This window comes from Haemaphysalis longicornis, unplaced genomic scaffold (genome assembly GCF_048455015.1).
Source record: "Haemaphysalis longicornis isolate Haplotype H1 unplaced genomic scaffold, Haemaphysalis longicornis Haplotype H1 scaffold_2, whole genome shotgun sequence".
Lineage (NCBI taxonomy): Eukaryota > Metazoa > Arthropoda > Arachnida > Ixodida > Ixodidae > Haemaphysalis > Haemaphysalis longicornis.
The window spans coordinates 246,387,880-246,411,963 of record NW_027526295.1 but is presented as its reverse complement, the minus strand read 5'-3'; the positions used below and the strand labels follow the sequence as shown (position 1 = coordinate 246,411,963).

Genomic DNA, 24,084 nt, shown 5'->3' with positions numbered 1-24,084 from the left:
CCCTATCTATGGGACAGAGCCGGAGCAAGAGCCAGGAGAAGAGAGCCAAGAGCAAGAGAGCGCGAAGCGCGCGCGTCGTGCTTATAAGGAGAGGGGGAGAGGCATAGGCGTGCGCACAGGGGGGGCAGGGGGGGCGGCCGCCCCCCCTAATCATCTGAAGGGGGCGCCAAATTTGCCCCATGCCTTGCCGATGTAACACATGAAAGTAAAATTTCTGCTCAGAAATATTTTGTGTGTGTTGCAATTCCATCACATTGAAATAAAAATTTTATAACCATCCCTCTTTGCACTGCGTTCGCACCGCAAGGCCTTCAGTGAGAAGAGGTCGGGAGTTGCTCTGGGGGGGGGGGGGGGGGGGGGGGGGGGGGGGGGCAGCGGTAAGACTTTGCCCCCCCAAATTGAGAACTCTGCGCACGCCTATGGGGAGAGGAGGCAGGTTTCCGGGCGAGGAGGAGCGACAGCGGCGGCAGCGGCGGCAGGGCAGTCGGTGCCCGCCGGCGCAGCGGCCCGCGAGGTGACGTCACGTGCGCGGGAAAGCGCGCTCGTTCGAACATCGCGCTCGCGGGAGGAGGAAAGGGGATCAAGCGGATCCCCACAACCATAATTCGAAACAGAGCGCTGCATGAGTGGAGACCTGTCCGTGGTGACTGCTGTGATCTCCTCAACTAGTGGAGCAGTTGCACCATACTTGAATACTGCCACCCATACTGCCACCCAGTTTGCAGTGTGCCACACAACGCATTTTTCCTGCCAGCCATGCTACCCGCAGCGTTCTTGTAATTGTAGTGCAAAAAAAAAAAGAGTGTCCTGTAACTGATTTGTTTTATTTAACCGGTCTCTTTGATCTGTAGCTGATCTCTCTTTTTCGAAATATAGATGAGGTTGCAATGGCTCTCACAAGGATTATTTCCAGCCTTGAATGCTTAATAAATACTGCTCAAGCGACGAAGAGCTGTCTCTGTTAACTAGTTTGCTACTTGACAGGATATCAGTGCATTTGCACCGAAGTGGATCTCTTGACTTCTTATTTGTAAGTGCTGTGTGGTTAAATAGGAAAATCTACACCTGTAATTTAGTTGTATAACTTAGAATAGGGGAAAACTCCATGCGCGTATTTGGTCATTTCGTGAGCTGCCGCACTGTTGTCACATGGGTTTCCAATGTAGGTTGATGTAATTCCAACCTACAAAATGTCACTAAAAAGTAATATTTTTACTATTGACTCTTTGTTCAAGCCCAGTTTGTGTGCGTTAAAACACACTCTTGCAATTGGCCAAATTCTTTCCTGCTACGTGCCATTGTATTTCCACAGTCGACATCACCAAATTGGCAAGGAGAATAGTGCGAAGTGAAGGGCACATTTAATTCCACTGTTTGTGGGAAAAAAATGCATGTAACTTTATGAAATAATGCTGCGGGTGACCTACACACACTCTGAAATTGAAGCACGTAAGGTAATTCTACAACGTCTGTTAGTCATTTCATTGTCCTGTTAACAGGTGCGAGTAAGGCTTGCAGTGCCCATTTGGAAGTAACGTTTGTGTGCACAATATTCAACAAAAAGATGTGGGGTTTTATATGTCGAAGCTGTGCCTGGGTTATGAGGTGCCATAATGGAGGGCTCTGGATTAATTTTGACCTCTGGGGGATCTGTTGTGAGGTCTTGATTGGTTGGCTGTGGGGTTTTATGTGCCGATGCAATGCAGGCGATGAGATGCACCTTAGTGGAGGGCTCCGGATTAATTTTGACCGCCTGGGGAGCGCCGAAATCTCGTACACACGGCCGTTTTTGCTTTTCACCTCCATCAGAAAAGCGGCCGCTGCGTCCGGGAATTGAACCCGCGACCTTGTGCTCAGCAGCAGAACGCCTTAGCCACTGAGCCACTGCAGCGGGTTATCGTGAAGTCTTGACACATGGGCATTTTTTTTTTTTGCCTTTGCCCATTATTTGCTCTTAGGCTAACTAATTTTGTCCACTAGGGGACCTTTAACTGTCGTGAAATCTCGTTGCGTGAGTGTTTTCGCCTTTCACCTGTGCGTACTATTTGCTCTTTGACTAACCTTAGGTGTGCACGGCTGCTGTGCCTCTGCCCTGAAGTGTGATTTTCTCCCCCTAGGCGGTGCGAGCCAGCCTGTATGGCCGCCCGGGGGCCAGCTACGTGGACCTCCCGGGAAACATGATCATGGCGGAGGTGCCTGCCGACACGGTGACCGAGGCGCCCTGCTGTCCGGACCCTCCTCGCACTCTGGCAGACCCACCCAACGTGGCCCAGGCACTAGCCCTGCTCAGGGAGGCCAAGAAGCCCCTGGTCATCGTGGGCAAAGGTCCTTGCACTAGTGCTTGGCTGTTCCGCAAACAGTGTGCCCTTCCCTCCTAGCTTGAGAAAGTGCCTCGCGAAAGAAAAACTCAGGCTGAAATTTATTTGGAATATGCCCGTAGCAAACTAATGCGTCCTGCATAAAGGCAGGGAAGGAGACTAGTGCATCCCAATGTAATTGATTGAGACAAACTCATTGTTGCTTAATGTGAGAGTAATTGCTATCCTTCGATTCTCGTCATCGGACATGCAGGTTTATTACAGGAATGGTGGCTTTCTACGTTTCATTTTGCAGCAATGCTAACATGGCAGGAGGTTTTCCCAAGGACAAGTTGTCATGTGTATTGCATGCAAGTTCACCAGTTTGTCACTTGCTAGTAGCATGGTTACAGGAGCAGTTTTTTCCTTACTGACTGCCAGGTGTTCTCACTTGTTTCACTGCAGCATAAATGCTAGTACATGTGAGGTGCACGCTATCAAGCTCCCTCAAGCCTAAAGTTTTTATTACCGGGCCTGTTCGTGGCAGGCCCTGCGTAACCGTCTGGCTTGCTTTGTCGGGGCTGCAGGTGCGGCGTATGCTCGTGCTGAGCAGAGTGTGCGGGAGTTTGTGGAATCCACGGGCCTGCCTTACCTGCCCACCCCCATGGGCAAGGGCCTGCTGCCAGACAACCACCCACAGTGCATCGCACCCGCCAGGTCCAAGTAGGTGCACCTCCTTTTTCCAGACGGTGAAGAGCGTCAATAAAGCGCAATGCTAGGGTGTGTCCCGCACCTCAAATGACTTGGAAGGGACTGAACCATCCTTAGCTTTAAAAGACATGCATAGAATGGATGCAGCTCTACATTTTACTTCAAAGCAGTATACCTCTACCGTCCAAGCAAATTTTCGTGGCGGTGTCAGCAGAAAACTATCATCATTAAGAAGGCAGGCACACACCTACCAGGGGGAGTGGCCATACCAGTAAAGATTATGGTTGCATAAGCTACTCCGAGTGCAAAAGTACCCAACAGCATAGAAATCGTTGGGTAGACCACAGAAAGTAATGACGCCAGAAGAACAGCCAGAAGAAGAACATAAAGCAGTCATGAATACCTACCAGTGGGACTGGCCATACCGGTAAAGATTACGGTTGCGTAAGCTACTCCAAGTGCAAAAGTACCCAACAGCATGGAAATCAGATAGTGACATCACCACGATTTCATATATAAAAAGGGAGACCTGTATAGCACCTCCTTCAGTTCCTTCCATGCTACCTTGGTTAGGCCACGGAAAGTAAAGACGCCAGAAGAACAGCCAGAAGAAGAAGAACATAAAGCAGTCGTGAATGTCGTTGGGCAGTAATAGAAAGTGTGGTTAAGTATTTGTCTGGTTTCACTCTTTGTAGAGCCACGTATGAGAATTCAAGTGACGTCGCATGGGTAATCGTTGTGGGTGTTGTTTACAGCTTCACAATTCAACCGCCTTCACAGTGTGGATTGGAGCCATATATTTTTTTAAAGCAGAGCTCCATGAAACTCCTGCATTTTTCTTTTTCCCCACAAGAAAAACACTTGTTCTCTCAGTACCCGGGCCGATGTTCTGTGCTTGTTCCGTGGCTGGTCGCACGTGTTTTCCTTTCGTGCTGCATGCACACCTTCTACCTTTGGCCACCTGTTCACCTCTGGTTCTTCATATTTTGATACAAAACAGTGTATATTGTCCCTGAAAAAAAAAGTCTTCCCAGCAATGCACTTGTGTTTAGAAGCGGAGCCAACTTTAGGAGGATCGTTGTAAGCTTATTCTTCGTAAGCTGGTTTTCCTTCTATTGTATTTTGCACCTTGAAGCCTACTTATAAAAAAAAATATTACGATCAGGCTTTGGGTGCCAAGCGTAAGTGCAGTGCCTGTCAGGACCCCAAATACCGTGATGTGGAGAATGCACGACATTGACATGGCTACAATCCCACTGAATGCTTACTCGGTGCGACGGTGCAGTTTGAGTGGCAGTTTGTGGCCACCCTATTTGGCGTGGATTGTGCAGTGCATGATCATTTGTGGTTTCCTGGGGACTTCAGTCCCAGGGGCGGATCCAGGCTTTTTCTGAGAGGGGGGTCAGCTCCTATCAGTGATGATGATGATGATGATGATGAGCAGGAGGAGGAGGAGCCTTATTTATTCACTGAAATTTTGGGAAAGCAAAAAAACAAGGAATACAACAAGTCATCCATTCACCCTTTTCTGCGACCTGAGTGGTCGTCTTCTTGGAGGTTTAAATTCAAAAATTAAGGGAGGGGTCAGGACATCCGGACCCCCCCTCTGGATCCGCAGTGTTCAGTCCCATTACCATGGTAACCCACGAACAGCTCCACTGTTCACCCACTTTCACACAGTAAAATGGCACTGAATTTGACTGATAAGTAAAATAAAACTTGATTAAAGGAAAGGAAGTAAACATTGCACAAACTTGTACCTAATCAGTCAGTGTGGAAGGCAGGGAGGGGATTGTATGTTCATGACAAGGTGGCGAACGGAAACCTTTTTGACAGTGTGGCTGCTTGCTTCCCAGTTGTTGGGAGATCATGGTGTAGCTCACTTGCTCAGTGGTCAGTAGGCACAAAGCAGTCATAACCATTACAATCGTCAACACGGGGGGTTGGCCAACAAGTCAAATGTTGTCTGTTATGATTGTCACCATTGTCTTTGTTGATGCGTGTCCAGCCAGCAGCCGAGACTCTCATCATCATTGCCAGTGCTGTCTTTGCAAACGCAGGAGATAGGCCAAGGTGCTAAATGTGGACAACCATAAAGGCGTAACCAAAGAAGTGACTTTTGTGAACAGTGCGACTGGTGACGGTGACAGGCGACAAGATCGTGCTGTCCCTTCGTTGCCTACTCTTCGCGTGGTGCTCAGTTCTGGCCTGAGAAAAAAAACATTGCTTGTCGCTCGGAAGTGGTTGAAACGGTAGCAAAAGCAGCAAGCACTGTGAGGCATAACTACCAATCTGCTTCGATCTGCAGCCAGCGGACTTACCTCTGTTTGACACAAATGGCAGAGCCTTCCCTGCCCCAATGCCTCTCGTTAGGAACTGTGCTGCACAAGTGCTAGTGCTGACTGGTCGACTTTCAGTGGCTGGCTGACGATCAAAGTAGAATTCTACCAGACTGGACTCGGTACAAATGCGTGTGTGCAGGTGTGTGCGTGCATTTGTGCATGTGTGCATGCATGTGTGTGTGTGTGTGTGTGTGTGTGTGTGTGTGTGTGTGTGTGTGTGTCTGCGTGTGCTATTGTGTGTGTACGTGTGCAGACACTGCAAATGAAGCTGCCCTAATTTTGTGATAAGAAAACAGTGACAACTGCTCAGAGACACGCCATCTACAATATTTTCATTTTATTATTTTTGTTTATTTACATGATGTTATAATGAAGTGTGTTAGCAGTCTTCTTATAGCACTTGTGGGAAGCATGCTGAACACTGAACAATAAATATGCTTCTCGGAAATGTTGATGGGACCTCTTTCGTCACCACCAGATGTTGCTACCAGGTGGTTGCATCGGCGAGCAAAAAGCAGGGTGGCAGCGACTCTTGTCATGTCACTTCATCATGACGCCTGCAAAAATTGCTTCTCTAGGTCCTCCTTTGTGTGTTTTCTGTACTATGTTGCTCAACCCTGGAGCTTGCCCACTGTGGGTGGTACTCAGTGAGAATGAGAATTTGACCGGCGGTGATTGTGCAGGGCTCTTCAAGAGGCGGATGTCATCCTGTTGCTGGGGGCTCGTCTCAACTGGATGCTGCACTTTGGGCGACCGCCACGTTTCAGCCCAGGAGTCAAAATCATTCAGGCAAGGATGGCCGAAGTCCAATTTCTGAGTACATGTGCCGCTTAGACTTTTAGTTGGTGCTAGTGGGTTTGGTCTTGCGCCTTAATTAGAGCACTGGCCTGAAAGACTAGGGGCCATATTGTGAGACTGCCCTCCACTCCATGTGTTTCCTCAGCTTGGCTGAGTGGGGGATACTGAAGTGTTTATAGTACATGCAAAAATCGCTCTCAAGGATCTTGACTCGAGGCTTGAGTGGAGGAGGGTTTCAGAATACGGGAGTAGCTCTACCTTGATTCAAATACTGCCATTCCAGTACCAACTGTAGTTGTGCAATGCCTTAAATAAGTGGAGCAGGATTTTGTATGTCCACACTGCTTTTAATGCAAGTCAAACTCAGTGAAGAGACAAAGCGGGCTTCAGTTGGCATTGCCCCTCTTTCACCTTGCAAAGGCCAAATCATGGCTGAGACCAGCACACGTGGTCTTTGGGTCATTTGCGGTCTTTGTGATCTTTGTCTTTGACACATCGCCTTTGTGCTGTAAATGTGACCACTTGAAAAAGATTTTCAAAAATTGTGGAGGGATATCTGGAGTGAATAAGGTAAAAATTATGAGTTTTGAGAAACCTGTGGATGGGCAAATATTGTGTAAACAATGCTAGCTGTTGACATTTTGTTTAGTAACATATAACTGTGAATAAGAACATTTTAGTGGACAAATGTGTAAACCACTGGGGAGTAGATCTGTGCATCTTTGATTGGAGCATATTGGCAACTGGGGTGCCTAAAGGGAGGTACGCCTGGCCCGAACTATTTTGCGTACCTGTTTTAAACTAAAGGTCCAGCTCAGTTTCAAAATTGGTGGGCCTTTATGTCCTGCATGCAGTGGTGCTATTGGGGTTTGCATGAGCCGGTGTGGCCCACCACTGTGCCACTTTTTGGTAGCAGAGACAAGGCTTTGAATTAAGAGGCCTGCTTGTGCAACTCTCCCCCTCCAAACTGGACCATTCCCCTAATATCTCAAATTATAATCTTCACGCCTGTCTTTTTATATTACTCTTTATTTTGGCCTTGCTCGTGCTAGTAGGTCTCACTTGCAAACTCTACAGTAGCCAATACTGTGTCCTAAGGGCAGCTTGAATGCGATTATTGATGCACGTCCTTGCATAGAAATGAAAGCTAGTTAAATACTCAATGCAGAGCATAGTGAACATCAGTACTCAGCACTATGCAGAAGCAGTGTGCATCTGTGTGCATGAGGCTGAGCTAGAAGGGGATGGGAAAATTTGCCTGCTAGCTTCTGACACTATGGAACATGCTAACCTAAGAGTTAACCATAGGAACTTGTGTAATGAGGCATTTAGGCCTTTGCACATACATGTCTGCTTATTTGGTTGTGCAGCTATAGTGCTACCTCAACATTTACACTAATGAACTCTGCGTATGCCACATTGTTAGGTGCATTATGTGTACAGGGGCCAAATTCTCCAAAAAAATGACGGGGTAACGCCATTGAAATGCATGTCTTCTGGGGTTAGGGCCGTCGCTTTGAGGTGTTCTGCGAGAAGAATGAGTCGCAGAAAAGCACTGTGGCAAGGGCTCGAAGCGACACCCAGTGTTCCCCGTCGTTTTGCTTTTCGCTTCGCGCCCTTGCCACAGTGCTTTTCTGCGACTCATTCTTCTCGCAGAACACCTCAAAGCGACGGCCCTAACCCCAGAAGACAAGCATTTCAATGGCGCTACCCTGTCGTTTCAAAACGACGGCCCGTCGTTTTACTGAATTGGGCCCCTGGTCTCTATGTGTACCTCAGTCTTGCCATGGCCTGTTGATCGAAAATGTAGTTGAGAATGGTCGATTACTATAAGTTATTCATACCCGCCGCGGTGGCTCAGTGGCTAAGGCGTTGCGCTGCTGAGCACGAGGTCGCGGGTTCGATTCCCGGCCGCGGCGGCCGCTTTTCTGATGGAGGCGAAAAGCAAAAACGCCCGTGTGTACGAGATTTCGGCGCACGATAAAGATCCCCAGGTGGTCAAAATTAATCCGGAGCCCTTCACTACGGCGCGCCTCATCGCCTGCGTTGCGTCGGCGCGTTAAACCCCACAATCAATCAATTATAAGTTATTCATCCTCACTGTTTAATCTGACCGCATAATTTGACAATATTAAGTTCAAATGTAAGTTATTCCATAGTTACCAGTGTCAAATTAACTAAAGTCAATTACCAATGCACGTTTCCTGTATACACGTGCAGCTCATGCACGTACGAGTAAAGATGATTTAACTGTATCAGTAAAGCATTGGACATTGCCTGAGGCCTTTAAACTTCCATGGGGACTCTCATTGTCTGGGCAGGTAGAGCTTCTTCAAGAGGAGCTGCACAGCAGTATTCCAGCAGCGGTTGCCTTGGCAGGAGACGTGGGAGCCGTGGCCGAACAGGTTTCTGTGAATTTTTCACATTATTTTTCCCTCTCTTGACCTTTCGCAGAATTGCCTCTGTGTTGTAATCCCCCTTAATCTTTGTAAAAAGGCCAAGCAGTGGCTAGCTACATTGCTGAAGCATTGTAGGGTATGTTGCAGATATTCTGCCTTTCCACATCTTTGTTGCAAAACTTTCAAAACCCCAGGGTTCAGCTGACAACAAGCAATAACTCATAGCTCTTGCAGTGCTTGTTGAACCTTGGTGAGCTGAGAGTCCTCTGACCTTACCTGTTATACATATGCGCGAGGTACTGGAAAACAGATCTGGACGTCACCAGAAACTTTTTTTGTTATAATGATGCCAGCAGCCTATTCAATGTCCTTTCCACAAGGTGTGTGCTTGTAGAATATGTGGTAAGATTAGAAACACAAAACTGCTTTAGCAGGCTGCAATAAACGCTAATTTATGAAAATAACTGGCCTTGACGAAGAGTAAATGGTGCAAAAATCATGTTTTACATTACCGGAAATACATGAAAGCTGACCAATAGCAGGGATCTATGCATTTTGGTGCATAAACATGGCAATACATAATAGGTGACCGGTAAAAAGAGCAAAGGCTCATGGGTGCATTGTTTTCTCCCGCGGAGACCCGCCACTTCCGGTTCGGTAGCTCTCCTGGCCTCCAGTAGGCCGTCGGCTTTCACGCGCATGTGTGCTTGTTGTTCATCTGTGTCCACAGGGGAAAAAAACGCTCATGCATCGGGAATACCATAAATGACAATGATTGACCATACTAGGGGTTTATCTGACAGGTAAGCACCCTGTGACAAATAAACAACTTGCACACACGTGCTTGACAGCCGCCAGCGCACGCAGGCGTACGGGAGGGCAGGAGAGATCTCGAACCGGAAGTGGTGGTAGCAGACGATGTACCCATGAGCCTTTGCGCTTTTTACCGGTCACCTATGCATAGACACTGCACAAAGGATGGTGCGGGTTGAAAAATGGGTGTGGAAAAAAACAACAAATTTTGCAGCATAATTGTCAGCTTTCGGCCAATGATGGATCGGCTATTGTCGGTTCAGATGCCCTTTATCACGTAAAGTCACGATTGCTTCAGTTAGTTAATTGACCACCCAGCATGGTGGCTCAGTGGCTAAGCCGTTGTGCTGCGTAGCCCAAGTATGTGTGATCGATCCAGGCTTCGGTGGCTGCTTTACTGATGGAGACAGACAGCGAAAACGCCCGTGTGTCGAGATTTTGTCGCACATTAAGGATTCCCAGGTGGTCATAATTAATCCGAAGCCCTCCACTGTGGTGCGCCTTATAACCCGGGTGTAGCTTGGGTGTGTCAAACCAAACCAAGTTAATTGACCATGTTTAAAGCATGTGTTGCGACCCTTTTCAGTGCCATCCGGTGGACATGCAAGTGTCTCATTGTTACAGCTGACGCAGCCAAAATGGCGAGGAGAGTGATGAAAGGGGAAACGGCGGGTGTTAACTAACATTGCTTGTGAACGACTACTTGTGAGTTGGCTGAGAAAAGTCAGAGCACACTTTATTCACAGCTTGCACAAGGATGAGATGACCTCGATGTCTCTTTAAAATGCAGATGCATTGTCTAGATGCTTTTGCACACGACCTGCCTGGTAGTACATCTTTTTATTCTAATAGGCCAGATTGGGTGCAGCCAGCATCGTCTGGCCTAGCTGGCAGCAGCTTGTACTAACATTCCTGGTATGTATCTTTCCTTGATAAGCTAAGAAAGACAAGTCACTTTTTGACGGAATACTCTCGGTCACTTTTGTCTAAGTGAGCAAGACCCCGCTAAGCTCTTCAATAGCGGGGTCTTCTACAAACAGAGGCTGTTGGGGGTGCCAATCATCTCCCCCCGTCCTTTCAGATATCGAGGGTGAGTGCCTGGTGCTGCCAAAGGAATCCTTGGTGCTCACGGCTCTCTTGGTGGGGGTGACTCAGTTTCTGTCAGTGCCATCCTTCACTTACCACTGTGCATGCTCGCGCTCTCTCGCCTGGGCCTCTCTGGTCTGAACTGGAGGCTATTCTCGTGCTCTGCCGCTCACACTGCTGCACTCGCTGCTTGCCTTCCTGTCGTTTCACTTGCCAAAAAGCAGGCATGTGTCTGGTGTCGAGATGCCTACGGGGAACAGCCCTTGAGCTGCACTCTGTAGAATAAGGAAAGGCTGATTTGGTGGAGGAAAGTGCGTGATGATTACATGTTCCTGCCACTTTCTACTCAGAGGGAATTTTAGTAGGTTCTGTCAAAGGTAACTAAAATGTTATGTGCTCATGACTAATCTAGCAGCTATTGCAAAAGCCTGGAGGCAGTTCACTTTAAAGGGTCTGGCCTTATTTGTGTGTTTGTGTGTGCGTGCATGTGTGTTTGCGCGCGCATGCTTGCGTGTGCACCTTCTATCTTCAATAAAAGTGCCTTCTACCTTCAGTATTTTTCAGCGCTTACTGCCTGTGCAAGTTCACTGGCCATGCACATCACAGCTTCAGTTTATGACATCGTGGAAAAAAATAGTTTTCATGTAACAATGCACGCAAGACATCGCAAAGCTGATCCAGAAGCTGGTGCTTTCGTACTGTCTGGAACAGTAGAAGAGTGTGTGCGTGTGTGTTTGGGTGTGTTTTGGCCTTTTTTTAAATAGCTGCAGTGTCAGTTTCAATTTCAGTTTATTATTCATAACAAAGGATACAATGTGTGGAAAACAATATGCAGAAGGGGGTTTAGCAGTTTAGCACTGTAATGGGACCCCTCGTAATTTATTGAGTAGAATAACAAAAATTTCTAAGCAGTAGCGAACATATGAACAGTGTGTTTTTCAAGGAACGCAGTGAAGCTATACAAAAGAAGTTACACAAAAAAGTAACAGAAAAAGTAAGTTAACAAAATATTGTGTACAATAGTTAGCGATAAAGTAGTAAGGTGTAGACATGCGAGGCACAGATTTAAATTGCATTAAAGCGGCAAAACACTGTCAATAAGGCATTAAAACATTTTGATACAGAACATATTACATATACTGTTGTAAATGAATATCTAAGCTCTACACTTCGCAAAATCCCAATTATTCTGTTGTTTTCTTTTTGTCTTTTTGGTGACCATGGCTTTGAAACACGTGCTGCAGTCAGAACGAGCACATACCACGCCACATCGCGGTCCCCCTACGCGAGCCACCACCTGTAACTTCTCAGGCACGCAGAAAAAATGCCAGAAACCGAGCGCTTCTGGTCGTTTTCTTCTCCTCCTTTATTGCCTTTCGCACCCAATCAGTCCCTGCGTTCTCGCTGCCATGCTGCTGCCCCCCCATGCTAGCGTGCGAGAAGGTGTTGAAGGCCATCAAAGCAATGTGGCAACACCTTCTTACCGAGCACGCCAGCGCCCGCGAGAAGTCACCATCATCATCATCGCATTCACTCAATCAAGGGAAATGCACTTGCAAGGGCACTTTGGCGCACGTTTGATATATCGAATGTGCCTGTGATTGGGAGTTCGATACATGCTTACAACATCGCTATACTTTTGCATGGGATTTCGAAGGGGATGTTCAGACCGTTCTCTATAGACAATAATTCGATAAATTCGTGTTTGATATATCCGTGTTTGACTGTATAAATTAGGAATAAAATTGGCCCTAGAGTAGATTATTGTGGAACACCAATGTGATTAAATGTTGTATGTAATAGTACTCCCGATATACTAAAGTGCGCTAAGCACATAACAGTAGTTTTTGTATAGAGCTTTAAGGGTAACATTAAATGGCTGTCTTTTGGTTTTTCTGTAAAGGTTATCTTTCTTGCGCATGCTCTTCAGCAGAGGTTGTGTTAACCAAGAGTTTTGCGTCGAAGAATGTTTCTTTCAGCATGGTATAACTGATGGGAAGGAAGGTATACATGTGGTAAGAATAGATGAAAACATGGTGGAGGCTACTTGGGCGACCTTTATAGACATTACACATGACCAGTCAGAGTTGGCTATTACAAGTTCAAAAATTGCGCTTTGTTGAAGACTGTTTTGGTAAATTAAATATCAGGAGATGACTTTGTGCTATTAAAGCGGAGTGCAGTAGGGTAGTGGCCGGTAATGTCAGCGCGTATAATGAAAGCATCGGGTGGGCACAGTATGTTTGTGAAGGCATGGTCAATAATAGTTCCTGTAATAGTTACTGTGCTTAAAAGAGAACAGAACTCGTCATGATGCTTCTGAGCACTTTGTGCGTCGAAATGAGCAGCAGCACAATTGATGGAGGGTGTCAATAATTGATGGAGGGCGTCAAGTTGATTAGTTTTAATGTCTGCCATTGTCGATTTCAGGACATACAATTTCAGTTCGTGAATGTTTCGTGGTCTTCCTCCTCTCGAATCCGGAACACTTTGCTATCTTTGGTTTTTCTTGCTCTTAAGCAGCCGGCAGTCCACAGGAACTGCCATTTGTTTTCCTTTTTCAGTTTCAGTGCTTTTGAGAACAACCTGTTGTTTTCACATGCATGAGATGCTCTTTGAGGTAGATGGGGTGGGATTCAGCTTCGTGCATACCCACGTCTTTTGCTTGAAGGCGAGCATTCCGAACTCGGCCTTTTTGGCACGGGAGCAGAAGCGAACGATGATGTGTGGTGTGTCGGCCTTGGATGGTACATGGTGAACAATATTGAGATCACTCTCGCTCACAGGGCATTCTATCTTGTCGCCTATCGTTTGCACTATGGCAACAAAGCTTTCTCCCTTTGTTGATGGGACACCATTTATCTCAACATTTTTTTTGCATTAATACTGCTCCATTTCAGAAAGTTGTTTTTCAAGTACTGAGTTATGTAACGTGAGGACTTTGTTAGTAGCTTTGAGGGCGTCATTTTCTTCAACCATTCCATTCATGAAAGAAAGGCTACAATTCCTTGATTTCTTTCCTCATATCTGCTTCGTCCGAACATGGTTCCCGGCAATCCTTTACCGCACAGCTGAAGCTACCTTGTCGAGAACTTCATTCAATTTTTCTTCAAAAGCAGTTTCAAGAAGTTCAATTCGCTTACACAGCTCGGCATTAGTACGCATGACAGGAATTGAAGCACAGATCAGCAGCAGCAGTAACAACAGCGGTGGCAAAATGCATGTAAGTAAAGAAAATATATATTTCGCACCTGTGGGAAGGAATTAGAGGCTTATAACAGGCTTCCTTCAGCTAAAAAATTGCTGCTGCTGAGTGTCGTGCAGAAAAACTTACCTAAGATTGCACACTATGCAGTGAAGCTTTAAAACATGCAGCTGTCATGCAGCATAGCCACCTTTCATTCTGTCGATTATTTGTAAGTTTCTGATATTCTCAAAATTTGAATACTTCAAATGGTAGGACTGCCACCAAAAATTGAATTATATAGAAAACACTTTTCGCCAAGTATTCAAGGCTTCAAACACTTGCATGCTATAATTGATACCATTTGACTCTGCTGGAGTGACGCATTTCTGCTGCTGATAAATTTTTGTCGGACAACTGTCTCTTGCGTTCGTACGTACTATTTCATGCTTTGAAAGGTGCAGCAATATGGACACAAAAAAAAATGAAGCTATACTAATTGTGCTATATTGCTTGTGGCTGACATTCCACTAACTGCAATTAGTCTCGTAATTTTTATAACTGAGAATGGGAAGACACACACCTCCTTGTGTCAAACAACAATGTCAATGCAAATGTTGGCTTTGCTGAAAGGACAAGCACTGTTCAGGCTTCTCAGCTGTGAAAAAGGAGTTGCGAAAAAACCACGAATGCACGATCACGCAATTATTTTGGGGGGAGAAAATCACTGACAATCTCTCACGTCAGCATTCTCATCCCGTGTTCTTATTCCGTCGTTTTTGTCAGCTCACAAATTGTTGCCACACCTCCGCTAAGGGGAGAACCAGTGGCCTGCAGGGCCACAATTAACTTGAAAAAGAAAAAAAAAAGATCTTGTAAAGCTTAGTGTTCTATTGATTTCACAGTTCTTAGCTCTTGAGGTCACCACATTGATACATGCCTTGTCTATTTCAAACCTGGGTGTCTGCTTTCCCAGTTGGCTGCTGAGAATGCCAAGAACCCGTGGCGCTATCCTGCCGACAGTCCCTGGTGGCAGGCACTGCGCAGCAAGGTGGCCACAAATGAAAAGGTCGTTCAGGTGAGTTCTTAACTAGTATGCTCACAGTAGACTTGGACCACTCTGAGAAATACAAACGAGTGTGGAACTGCTTGTGCGGTCATCAAGAGCAGTAAAAGTGGCCACAACTGAAGCACCTTTACTGCAGGGAGAGGCTGGACGATATGTGTGCCATTGCCCTCGTAAGTGCCCGAAAGGGGCTCGCACATTTTAGTATCATGCCTGCATGGGTGAGTACTGTAGTGATGTTAAACTGTGTCTCCTGCAGTAAGGCTTCGCTTACGCACGTGTTATGGGTTAGCATTGTTTGTGAGTTTAAGATTTGAGCTCGTACCTAGCTGGTTGTATGCCTTTGCTGTAAATTTGGGCCACCATTCATGTCGTACGCCGCTGTGGCGATTGTTGGTAACCAGAGATAAAAAGCTATATGTGCTGATTGTGTGGGTATACAAGATTTACTGTTTGTAAATATTGTTATGGGATGTCAGCGAAGTAATCCTGTCCAAATTATAGACTCACTGGTGGCTGCGTTTCCATCGTACTTGCCTTTACGCACCTGCCTGGCCAGCGATGAAACCAGAGCTGAGGTGGCGCCCCCACTTGGGGCATGTTTGTTGCAGGAGCTGTCCTCATCCACCAGCCTTCCCATGAATTTCCACACAGCTTACAAGCAGGTGGGTGTGAACATTGTCTGGCACGTGACATTTACTCGAGTGTTTATTTCCTTTTCCACGTCTTTATTTTCGTTACCGAATTGTGCGCTCTGCAAATAATTCGCGGTGAGGCACGTTGCTGAATAATTTCACGTAGATCCCCATACATAAGGAAGTGAATGCTTGAAGTGTCGGAAAGCTTACCCGTGCACAAGGTGAGGCATGGCTTTTCGTAAATGAGGAAAGCTGGCGCTGACGGTGTTTTTAATGGTGTCATGGGACATGTGTAGTGATGTTGGAATGACCACTAGGCCATATATTTATACAAATGCCTCCTTGTTGTCTCTGCAAATCTGTGAGCCTCATGCAGTTAACTCTGCACCAATTCAGTTCTGTTCTTAACACAAGCACAGAATGATTACCCGTGAATAATACTACAAACCTGAACATAATGCGAGAAGACATTCCCAGGCACCAAAATAAAAAAAAAAATTGTTTTGTCTGGGTATCATGCAAGGAAAAAAAAACTTAGAAAAGACATCTTTTTTTTTTTTTTTTTGCATTGTATGGTGCAGATATAGCATAGCTACCCTTTGTACCTTTTGGGGAGTTTCGGTGAAATTTTTATGCCGACATAAATAAAACGACGCAGCATCATAAAGCATAAAATCCAGTGCATGCTAGTTTTGAGGCCTGTAAGCTCCAGGGCAGGGTTTGCAGTAAAACTGAAACTTAGAATGCACTTGGAATGAAATGGAAACTTTAAATGGAGTGTGCAGCACATTGTTGGAATCGTTGCAGCACAGTGAGCAAATTTAATGTGCCAAAATTTCGAGAAAAGGAACTCTTATTATAGGTATGAATTTGGTTGGCAATATTGTGAAGCAAGAAGATGTGTCCAAGCCTTGCCTGTTTTTACTTCTTACAAGCATGCTTTAAAACCCTTCTTGTTCACCTAGTTGTGGCATGGCCTCCGAGATGTGTGCTATATTTCTGTGTGTTATCGGCAGCTTAAATCCAGCCGCCTTCAGATAGGGTCTACATTGGCTGTGCCTCGTCTTGGTGTTGCAGATTGCTGAGCTGATTCCCAAAGACGCGGTTATCGTGAATGAGGGGGCCAACACAATGGACATTGGACGAACGATGCTTCCCAACTACCTTCCACGCCACCGGTGAGTCGCAAAAGCACATGAATGCATGCTGTTGTGAGTTGCTTTGGTGCCAGGACGTGTACTAGAGACTCCACCACAGTGCTATGGGTGCATTCTTTTTTTTTTGTTATTGTTGTTGTTCAAATAGTTCACTCGTTTGATTCAAGCTCAACACAAGGATCGAGCTTTATACCAATTTAATTTAACACCAAACAAGCAGTGGCCCTTCCCTGCTTATTTTAATATTGAATAAAAACCAGCTTTTGTCCACCCCAGTAGCACTTGTGTCACTGGGTTTTAAGGTGACAGCCTTGAATCTCTATTTTTCATGAAACGCGTGAATCAGAGCATGAAGCACGAGCTAGGGATTACATGCGAAAAAACAGTGGTGTAGGAGGAGGGTCAGAAGAGGGCTCTGAGAGGGTGACGCAGCACATGCTGGAGTAGGCCGCTGTGCATATGCAAAACGAGCTGCCTTGAGAGGGACAGGTACCCGTGGAAGCGAACAGGTGGCTCCTGGCAATGGTGAGTGAGCGGAGCGATCTACGGAGGGGGCTGTCCAGGGGGCTGGTTTAGTGGTGACGGGCATGGCCACAAAGTTCAGCAGAAGGTCCAACTAGGCCTTGCCTCCACATTCTTAGAAAGTTCTAAGCCTCCCCCCAAATTTTTTGTTTGTATGGACTAGTTACACCCCCTATCAGTGCAAACCACTCCCAAGTTGCAAGTTTCACCCGGGAGATTATTGAAGCAAAGGTTAACACTACATGTCATGAGGAGATTGCATACTAAAAATATCGGCAGCGAATGCAAGCCTTCACTGTGCCCTAGCTTTTTCGTGACAGGCCACCTCTGTCTTCCTTTGCAGGCTAGATGCCGGCACGTTTGGAACCATGGGTGTGGGCGTGGGGTTTGCCGTGGCAGCCGCCCTGTGGTGCCAGACCCAGTCGCCTTCTAAGCGGGTTGTCTGCATCGAAGGGGACAGCGCGTTCGGCTTCTCGGCAATGGAGATGGAGACCGCCTCGAGGTAAGTACAGTTCATTGGGGCGGATTGGAGGGGGTGTTTCACTGCCCATTGCAGCCTATCCACTTATTAAGGTCCGGCTGGTTTAGGGGACTATTCGCCCCGAGCGCTAACACAGTCGGCCCCTGGCGGCGGCGGGACGAACCGCTCCTAGTGTGGATGGCGCTCTCGCGTCGTCTGCTTTTTCACGTTGCGTGCGGCGCAAGACGCGTGCTGCACACGACAAAACAACCAATATGTGTGCTCGTTTGGCAGTAAGCAATGACTTAGTTAGCTCTGCGTGCGCATTTCTTCTAGAAACGCAATAATCAGCGGCCGTTGCGGGTTAATGCGCTGGTTTAATTCCACGAAACATCTTCGCTGTGGTCACCGCTTGAGTGTGAAACGTGTTATGAACATTGCTTCCACACATTGCACTTTTCTTATTGTTGAGTGCAGTCGTCTGCCGTTTCGGGAACGTCGAAGGGTGCTTTTGAAGGTGGCGTGGTGATTATTTAAAGGATAAAAGTTTAGTACGCGAAACGGGTAAGAAGACACAAGACCTGTGCTACGCGTGCAAATTCCACGCCCTTGTAAAATTGCACTGTGTCCTTATAGAAAGAAGAAACAAACAAAAACATTTACACTGCACACGACCCGTGCGCTATCGCCCATACATTACCGGACGCGTATTTTACACCCGCAAGCGCCTGTGTGATCGTGTCCTTCCCGTACCTTTTCTAAAATAAATACCATTTTTGGACAGTCGTTGGTTATACTCAGGAGGCGGAATAAACATTTATTCCAACTGTATCGAGTCGCTAATTTTACGTATATATTATTTAAAATATGTTTCTATGGATGCGCAAGAGTATTTAGGGGGGATTTTTCAATAAAATTAAGCAGTTGTGAGTTTGCGTCAGTCATGTGGCATTTTGTGTGTCATTGTCATATATATCATTTTTAAATCCGACATGAATCACCTTGTCCAGAAACGTGTCTCACTCAGCATAACCAAATGCCTAATTTGGTCACGTCTTAACCTCTTAACGTGGACCTAAGTATAAAGAAAGAGGAGAAAACGCGTAATATATAATGCACGTTGTTTTTTTTTTTATTTTTTTCCCACAATGCTTGCTTTCAATACAATTTTGAAAAAGGCGTCCCACAACTCCTGGACAATCTCAGACCAACGGGGGGGGGGGGGTTAATCAGTTTTGAAAATACGTGTACTGCTTTTTCACTGCTACAGAACACGACGCTAGAGTAGTTTCGATTGTAAGTAATACTGATAACCATAGTTTGGCTTTTAGCGCACGTCAGATGCGTTCTTCTTGCTGCTCTTGTAACGTTGGCAGGACCCACCCCCCTTCCTTTTCCCGAAAAAAAAACGAAATGCACAGAATTTCATTTTTTAACCAATCCTCAAGAATTAAATGCCAAGACAAAGGCGATATTCAGTTTACAAAACAAAGTAGTTACCTGGAAGCCGTTGCGCTGATTCGCAACGAGAAATAAAAAGGAAATGTTTTACTACATCTGCAACAGCACAACTTCATTTATTGCCATCTTTAGGGTTCGTAAGCGACCTTATACGCAGGAATGCAAACACATCTCGCTGTTGCAGGCACCTGTTAGATTTTAAAAGGAACGGAAATGGTCAACAGAGCCACCGTAACAGAAAATTTGTGCTCGCTGTGAGGTCCCAGACGCTTGGTTTGCACACTGTAAACCTGCTTGTCACTTTGCGAAAACTTAGCTAAACATGAGATGTTGATTGTACTGCGTGCGTTGACGATTCAATTCGCAAGTTCACTTGCGACGAAAGCCGTAAATAAGTGACCCGAAACCGTTATTCATCAAACCTTCCTTCAGAGTCGTTAAAATTTCATTTAAAAGACCCGTTACAGCGGTTATATCTGCGCTGATCAAAATTCAGTAATTTTTAGGGGTGTGCGAATATCAATTTTTTAATTTCGAAGCGAATTCGAATAATAAAAACAAAGTTCGAATCGAATCGAATATTTTTCGAATATTTTTCGAATACGAATACTTATTGTTTTTTGTAAAATTAATGTTTTCACCAGCTAGAGACACAAAAACTGCAACTTTATTTCAATACAAATCATACAAAGTAAAATTAGAAATTACACAATACCATTGCACTCAACAGGTTAAGGTCTGCACTCACTTAAATGTTAACATGGAGAAAGGTTAACTGCTCGACATGTTCGGGGAGCAGTGACAACCTCCTGCTCGTCACGACTCCACCAGATACCGAAAGTAGCCGCTCACTTGAGACACTAGTGGCTGGCATGCCCGAGCCCGTGCACCATAGAGATAATATACTGACTCCGTGCACATTGCCGCGCGCTGATACAGTAAAATCTCGATGATACTAATCTTGCGGGACCGCGAAAAAATATTCGTATCATCCCAAATTCGTATGAACCAACACAGACCAAAAAATTTAGGGCTGAAAAAAGTTTTCGTTTATTTCTTCTCTTACTTTCGCGTGAACAAATTCGTGATTTTTTCTGCTTTTTTTAACCCCCATGTCGCAAAGCAGTTCTTTCTGGAGCACGACAAGCTTCGCGCTCGTCTCCTCACTCGCTGTGCCCAAGCTCGCTACACGCCGCAACAGTCAAGCGTGAACCGCATGGTGCGTTTTTGCACGCGATTCGCTCGCCTCGGCTCTGCGAGCGCTGTACTTTCACGCCCGCATCGACGATTTCGCACCCGCGGTAGCGCCTACCTCGGTCAGAAAATGACGCACGGCGCGCGCGGCAGAATGGAGGAGCCTGACTACTTGCGATGAGATCGAGACAGCCGGCTTGGCTCCGCCGGAGATGGTTAGGCTTAGCACCCCGCAAATATTTTACGGGCGCTTTCTAGCGGCGCGGATGATGTTTTATAGTACCGTTTTCGCATGCATTATCAGCTCCTCTGTCGCACAAGCAACTTCGTGTCTCCCTTGAGCCGCATTTTAAAGAGCGGTTAGAAACGGTCGCTCGAGCGCCCGCGCCACTTCGCGGCTGAGCCGACGCCATGTTGACGCCGCTGGCCGCGCCGCGCGCAGCGTGGGGGTGGTTTCCTGGCGGTGTCAGCGCGCGTTGGGCGTGCGCAGAGCGTTTTCGCGAGCAGAAAACACCGATACAGTCTGCGAAAGCACGTACCGTTCGCCGTGTATATGCTTCGCGACTTTGCTGCCGAGACACGCTCTGAATTTATTTGTTTTTTTTTAGTTTTGGGTGGTTCGAATATTTCGAACCATAAAAGTGTCGTTCGAATCGAATCGAATACCAAAAAATTCGAATCGAATATTCGAAGTTTCGAATATTCGCACACCCCTAGTAATTTTATGTTGCCTTTTGAACACACAAAAACTATCGTCAGCTCTTAGAAAGAATTTCGGGGCAGTTAAGTAGTGTTACCATTTCAGGGCATCCCACAAATGCAAGAATGCGTCATGCTACCAATGAAACCGATTGAGATTGCCGTTGTAAACTGAATTTCAGAGATCGAGGCTTCCTGATTTGTTTCTATTTATGCTTTTATTGAAGGCTCAAAGCCATAGGCTGGAAAGATCGAGCTTGCTACGAGCCACAGCGTACAAGTTCATTGTCACAATTACGGCCATTCTGAGATTCCCGATGAGTCGTCGCTTGTTTTGGCGTGATAATGAAAACTGACTGCCGCTTCCATGCTATACATTGAATGTTGAGGAACCGAACTACAGCATACCACTCTTGTTTGCACCTTTCGTGCGCACATACGGCGAGAAAAAGGCATGAAGCGCGCCCACGGTGTGCATTCTTACGGGCCGCTCAGCGGAGCATCCACACTAGCAGCGCGACGCTGTCGCCACCTACATGTCGAGCTCGCGGCGAATAGACCCTGAGCACCGCCTGCTGCCACCTTCCATGGTGCGTGCGGATGGAGATATCGCTGCGTAACTGATAAATGCTCATGTGGTCTTTTGATTTTCTCCCATTTGTTTTTTCCCGTCCACACTCTACGAAACTTGTTGTGGTCAGTTCTCTACGCAAATAACAAAATAACACTTTTAGGGCACATGAAAAATTGATTGTGGCTTGGTAGGATGCTCGAATTGCCATCAAAGCTCTAATGGGGCATTGTTCTGTGCATCTTCTGCTTTTACAATTGTCAGCAATGACAACAGCAGATCACTGCGATCCGGTGGCATACACGAGTACGTTATATTGTCCTCTTGTTTGTGCCTGATAACTGAATGTTGGTACCAGTACTATGATTTGATTGGTTGAGACCAGGCTAAAATAGGCACTGCTTAATTGTCCAGGAGTTGAAAAAAAACCCTTGTAGCCTAAGAAATGGCCACATACTTTCGTCCTAACTCAAGCTTGGTAGGGCTCACCAGACCAAACTCAATGTGAATCCTACCAAAATTTAACAGAGCATAGCCTAAATGTTAAGCTATTTTATTGTCTAAGCATTTATGGTGTGCATAAGAGCTACCTTCGATTTTTTTTACTGCCAGCGTGTATGTATACGACAGGTAGCAGCAAGAAATAGGAGAATATTAGCGGAAGCGACAACAAAAGCAAGCTTTCCATCAGGTTTACTGTGCATACTTTCTACGTTCCTGACCAGGTGGCAGCACCTCATGGATTGGTGGCCACTTAGTGGGCTGAATTTGGATGTGCTGTTTTATGTCATAAAAAGATGGAAAGGAAACAGGAGAAAGAAATGCCAGCTGTAATTACTTATTTTGATATAAATGAGCCACCACTCATCCTAGAATAAATGCCAAAAGAGCTACAAAAAGTATAATCTTCTAATTAAAACACAAAGTTGTTCCATCTTCAGAGTCCCATCAAAAGCTTATAATAATAGCAATAATTTCAAGTTTTCAGCTGTTGATCAGGAAAAACTAGGTGACTGCAGCATGCAAGCTACATTTTGGCTATAGAGTATTGGACATGCTGCTGGTCCATTATCGTTTAGCCTATAGCCTTGTCGCTTTTGTTGCAGGTACAAGCTCCCAATCATTGTCATTGTCATGAACAACTCGGGCATCTACAGTGGCTTTGACGGAGAGACCTGGGATTCGTTTTTGCAGTCAGGAATGCATCCCTGCATTTCGTAAGTGCTGCTCGTCTTGCTGGGCCCTTACTATGCCTTACAGTTTAGCATGGTTGAGATGGGTTTAGGTGGTCATTCATGAACTGTAACGCGTGGTGCTGTCAACCAGCTAGGCACTTCAGCAGCGGTTATTAAAAAAAAAAAAGATGTGATGGGCCAGCACCACCCATCAACTTCATCTTGTCTTCCGTATGGCAGGGCTAATGACATGCCTGTTTTCGTTGCGTTTGGGGCGACAGCTGGGTGAAGCAAGTGTTATGCTATACAGTTGTCTCAGTTCCCTCTTGCACTTGCACCCGACCCAACAGGCTCCCAGCCAACTCCCTGCAGCCTGGTGTCCGCTATGACCAAATGGCAGCCATGTTTGGGGCCAAGGGCTTCAACGTGGCCACTCCTGAGGAGCTACGAAGGGCCTTTACGGAGGCCCTGGCCACCACAGACCGGCCGACCATTATCAACGTACTTATTGATGGCATGGCTCAGAGGAAGCCGCAGGTCAGCAGACACCCTTTTTTTTCACTTCTCCGTAGATTCCTCTCTGTCTTTATCTCTATTTTCTTTCCAAGGAGCTTGCTACACATTCATCCATGCAAATGGTTTTGTGCAGAATATTATGAAGTCTTTTGTTCAGCTATAACTCTTTCACACGTGTAAATGTGTATGTAATACTGGCAGGCAGCTATTACCACTGATTACTGCGGGTGTGCAAATGTTCAAAATTTAAAGGCCAACTGCACTCAAAATTTCGACCGCGCGAAATCACTGTTCCTGCATAGTATGACTAAAAAGACCACGATGTACAAAGTATGACGCCTAAAATGTGCGTAATTACGCCGCAAGCGACCAGCAAAAATCGACTATTTTGAAAAATGAAACTGGGCAATACGCTGCCATTACGGGCAGGCGGTAGTGACGTATCAGCCGTCGGCGCGAGCGGCCAGACGGCCTGGCCTGACGGACTGACGGCGCGAGCTGTGCGGACCAGCCGACGCGGCCAGCCAGCAGGAGAGTGTGAGCGCTCGAGCGGGGGTGTGGGAGGCGCGCAGAAAAGCGAGCGCATGTCCCGCAAGCACGACACTATTTGTGCGCTCCAACAGCAGCACACCGCATAAGCACATAAGCATGATATCGCAACAACACACGAAAAGGAGAGAACCGTGCGGTTAACGAAGCCCCTTCGGAGCCATGAAAGCCAGGCGTAGCGGCGCGAAATAAGAGTTTCCTGGATTCTCCCGCTGCGAGGCAGGCCGATCGGCTTGGACGGCTGGCGTGTCACTTCCGCTAAATGGCTGTTTGCGCGACACACCGGCAGGTGCTTTGTCGTCTGTAAGGGCGTTATTTTGAGTGCCTGAAACTGAATAACCACGCATTGCACAGAGCTACTGGTCGCGTCGCAGTAGTTCTCATGCTACCTACTACATATTTTGAAGGCATTTAGCCAGGATGAAATTTGAGTGCAGTTGGCCTTT

The 24,084-nt window shown here is 46.4% G+C and overlaps 1 protein-coding gene across 1 annotated transcript in view; it reads left to right on the top strand.

The window, feature by feature from the left end:
- Hacl (2-hydroxyacyl-CoA lyase) overlaps nucleotides 1–24,084 on the top strand; it is a 42,466-nt gene that overhangs the window by 12,501 nt on the left and 5,881 nt on the right. The window contains exons 7-16 of the mRNA XM_077700008.1: nucleotides 2,118–2,325; nucleotides 2,885–3,020; nucleotides 6,034–6,139; nucleotides 8,470–8,553; nucleotides 14,607–14,708; nucleotides 15,308–15,361; nucleotides 16,412–16,512; nucleotides 17,357–17,515; nucleotides 22,505–22,615; nucleotides 22,924–23,110. Coding sequence (XP_077556134.1) covers nucleotides 2,118–2,325; nucleotides 2,885–3,020; nucleotides 6,034–6,139; nucleotides 8,470–8,553; nucleotides 14,607–14,708; nucleotides 15,308–15,361; nucleotides 16,412–16,512; nucleotides 17,357–17,515; nucleotides 22,505–22,615; nucleotides 22,924–23,110 — 1,248 coding nt within the window. The remainder of the gene's footprint in view (nucleotides 1–2,117; nucleotides 2,326–2,884; nucleotides 3,021–6,033; nucleotides 6,140–8,469; nucleotides 8,554–14,606; nucleotides 14,709–15,307; nucleotides 15,362–16,411; nucleotides 16,513–17,356; nucleotides 17,516–22,504; nucleotides 22,616–22,923; nucleotides 23,111–24,084) is intronic.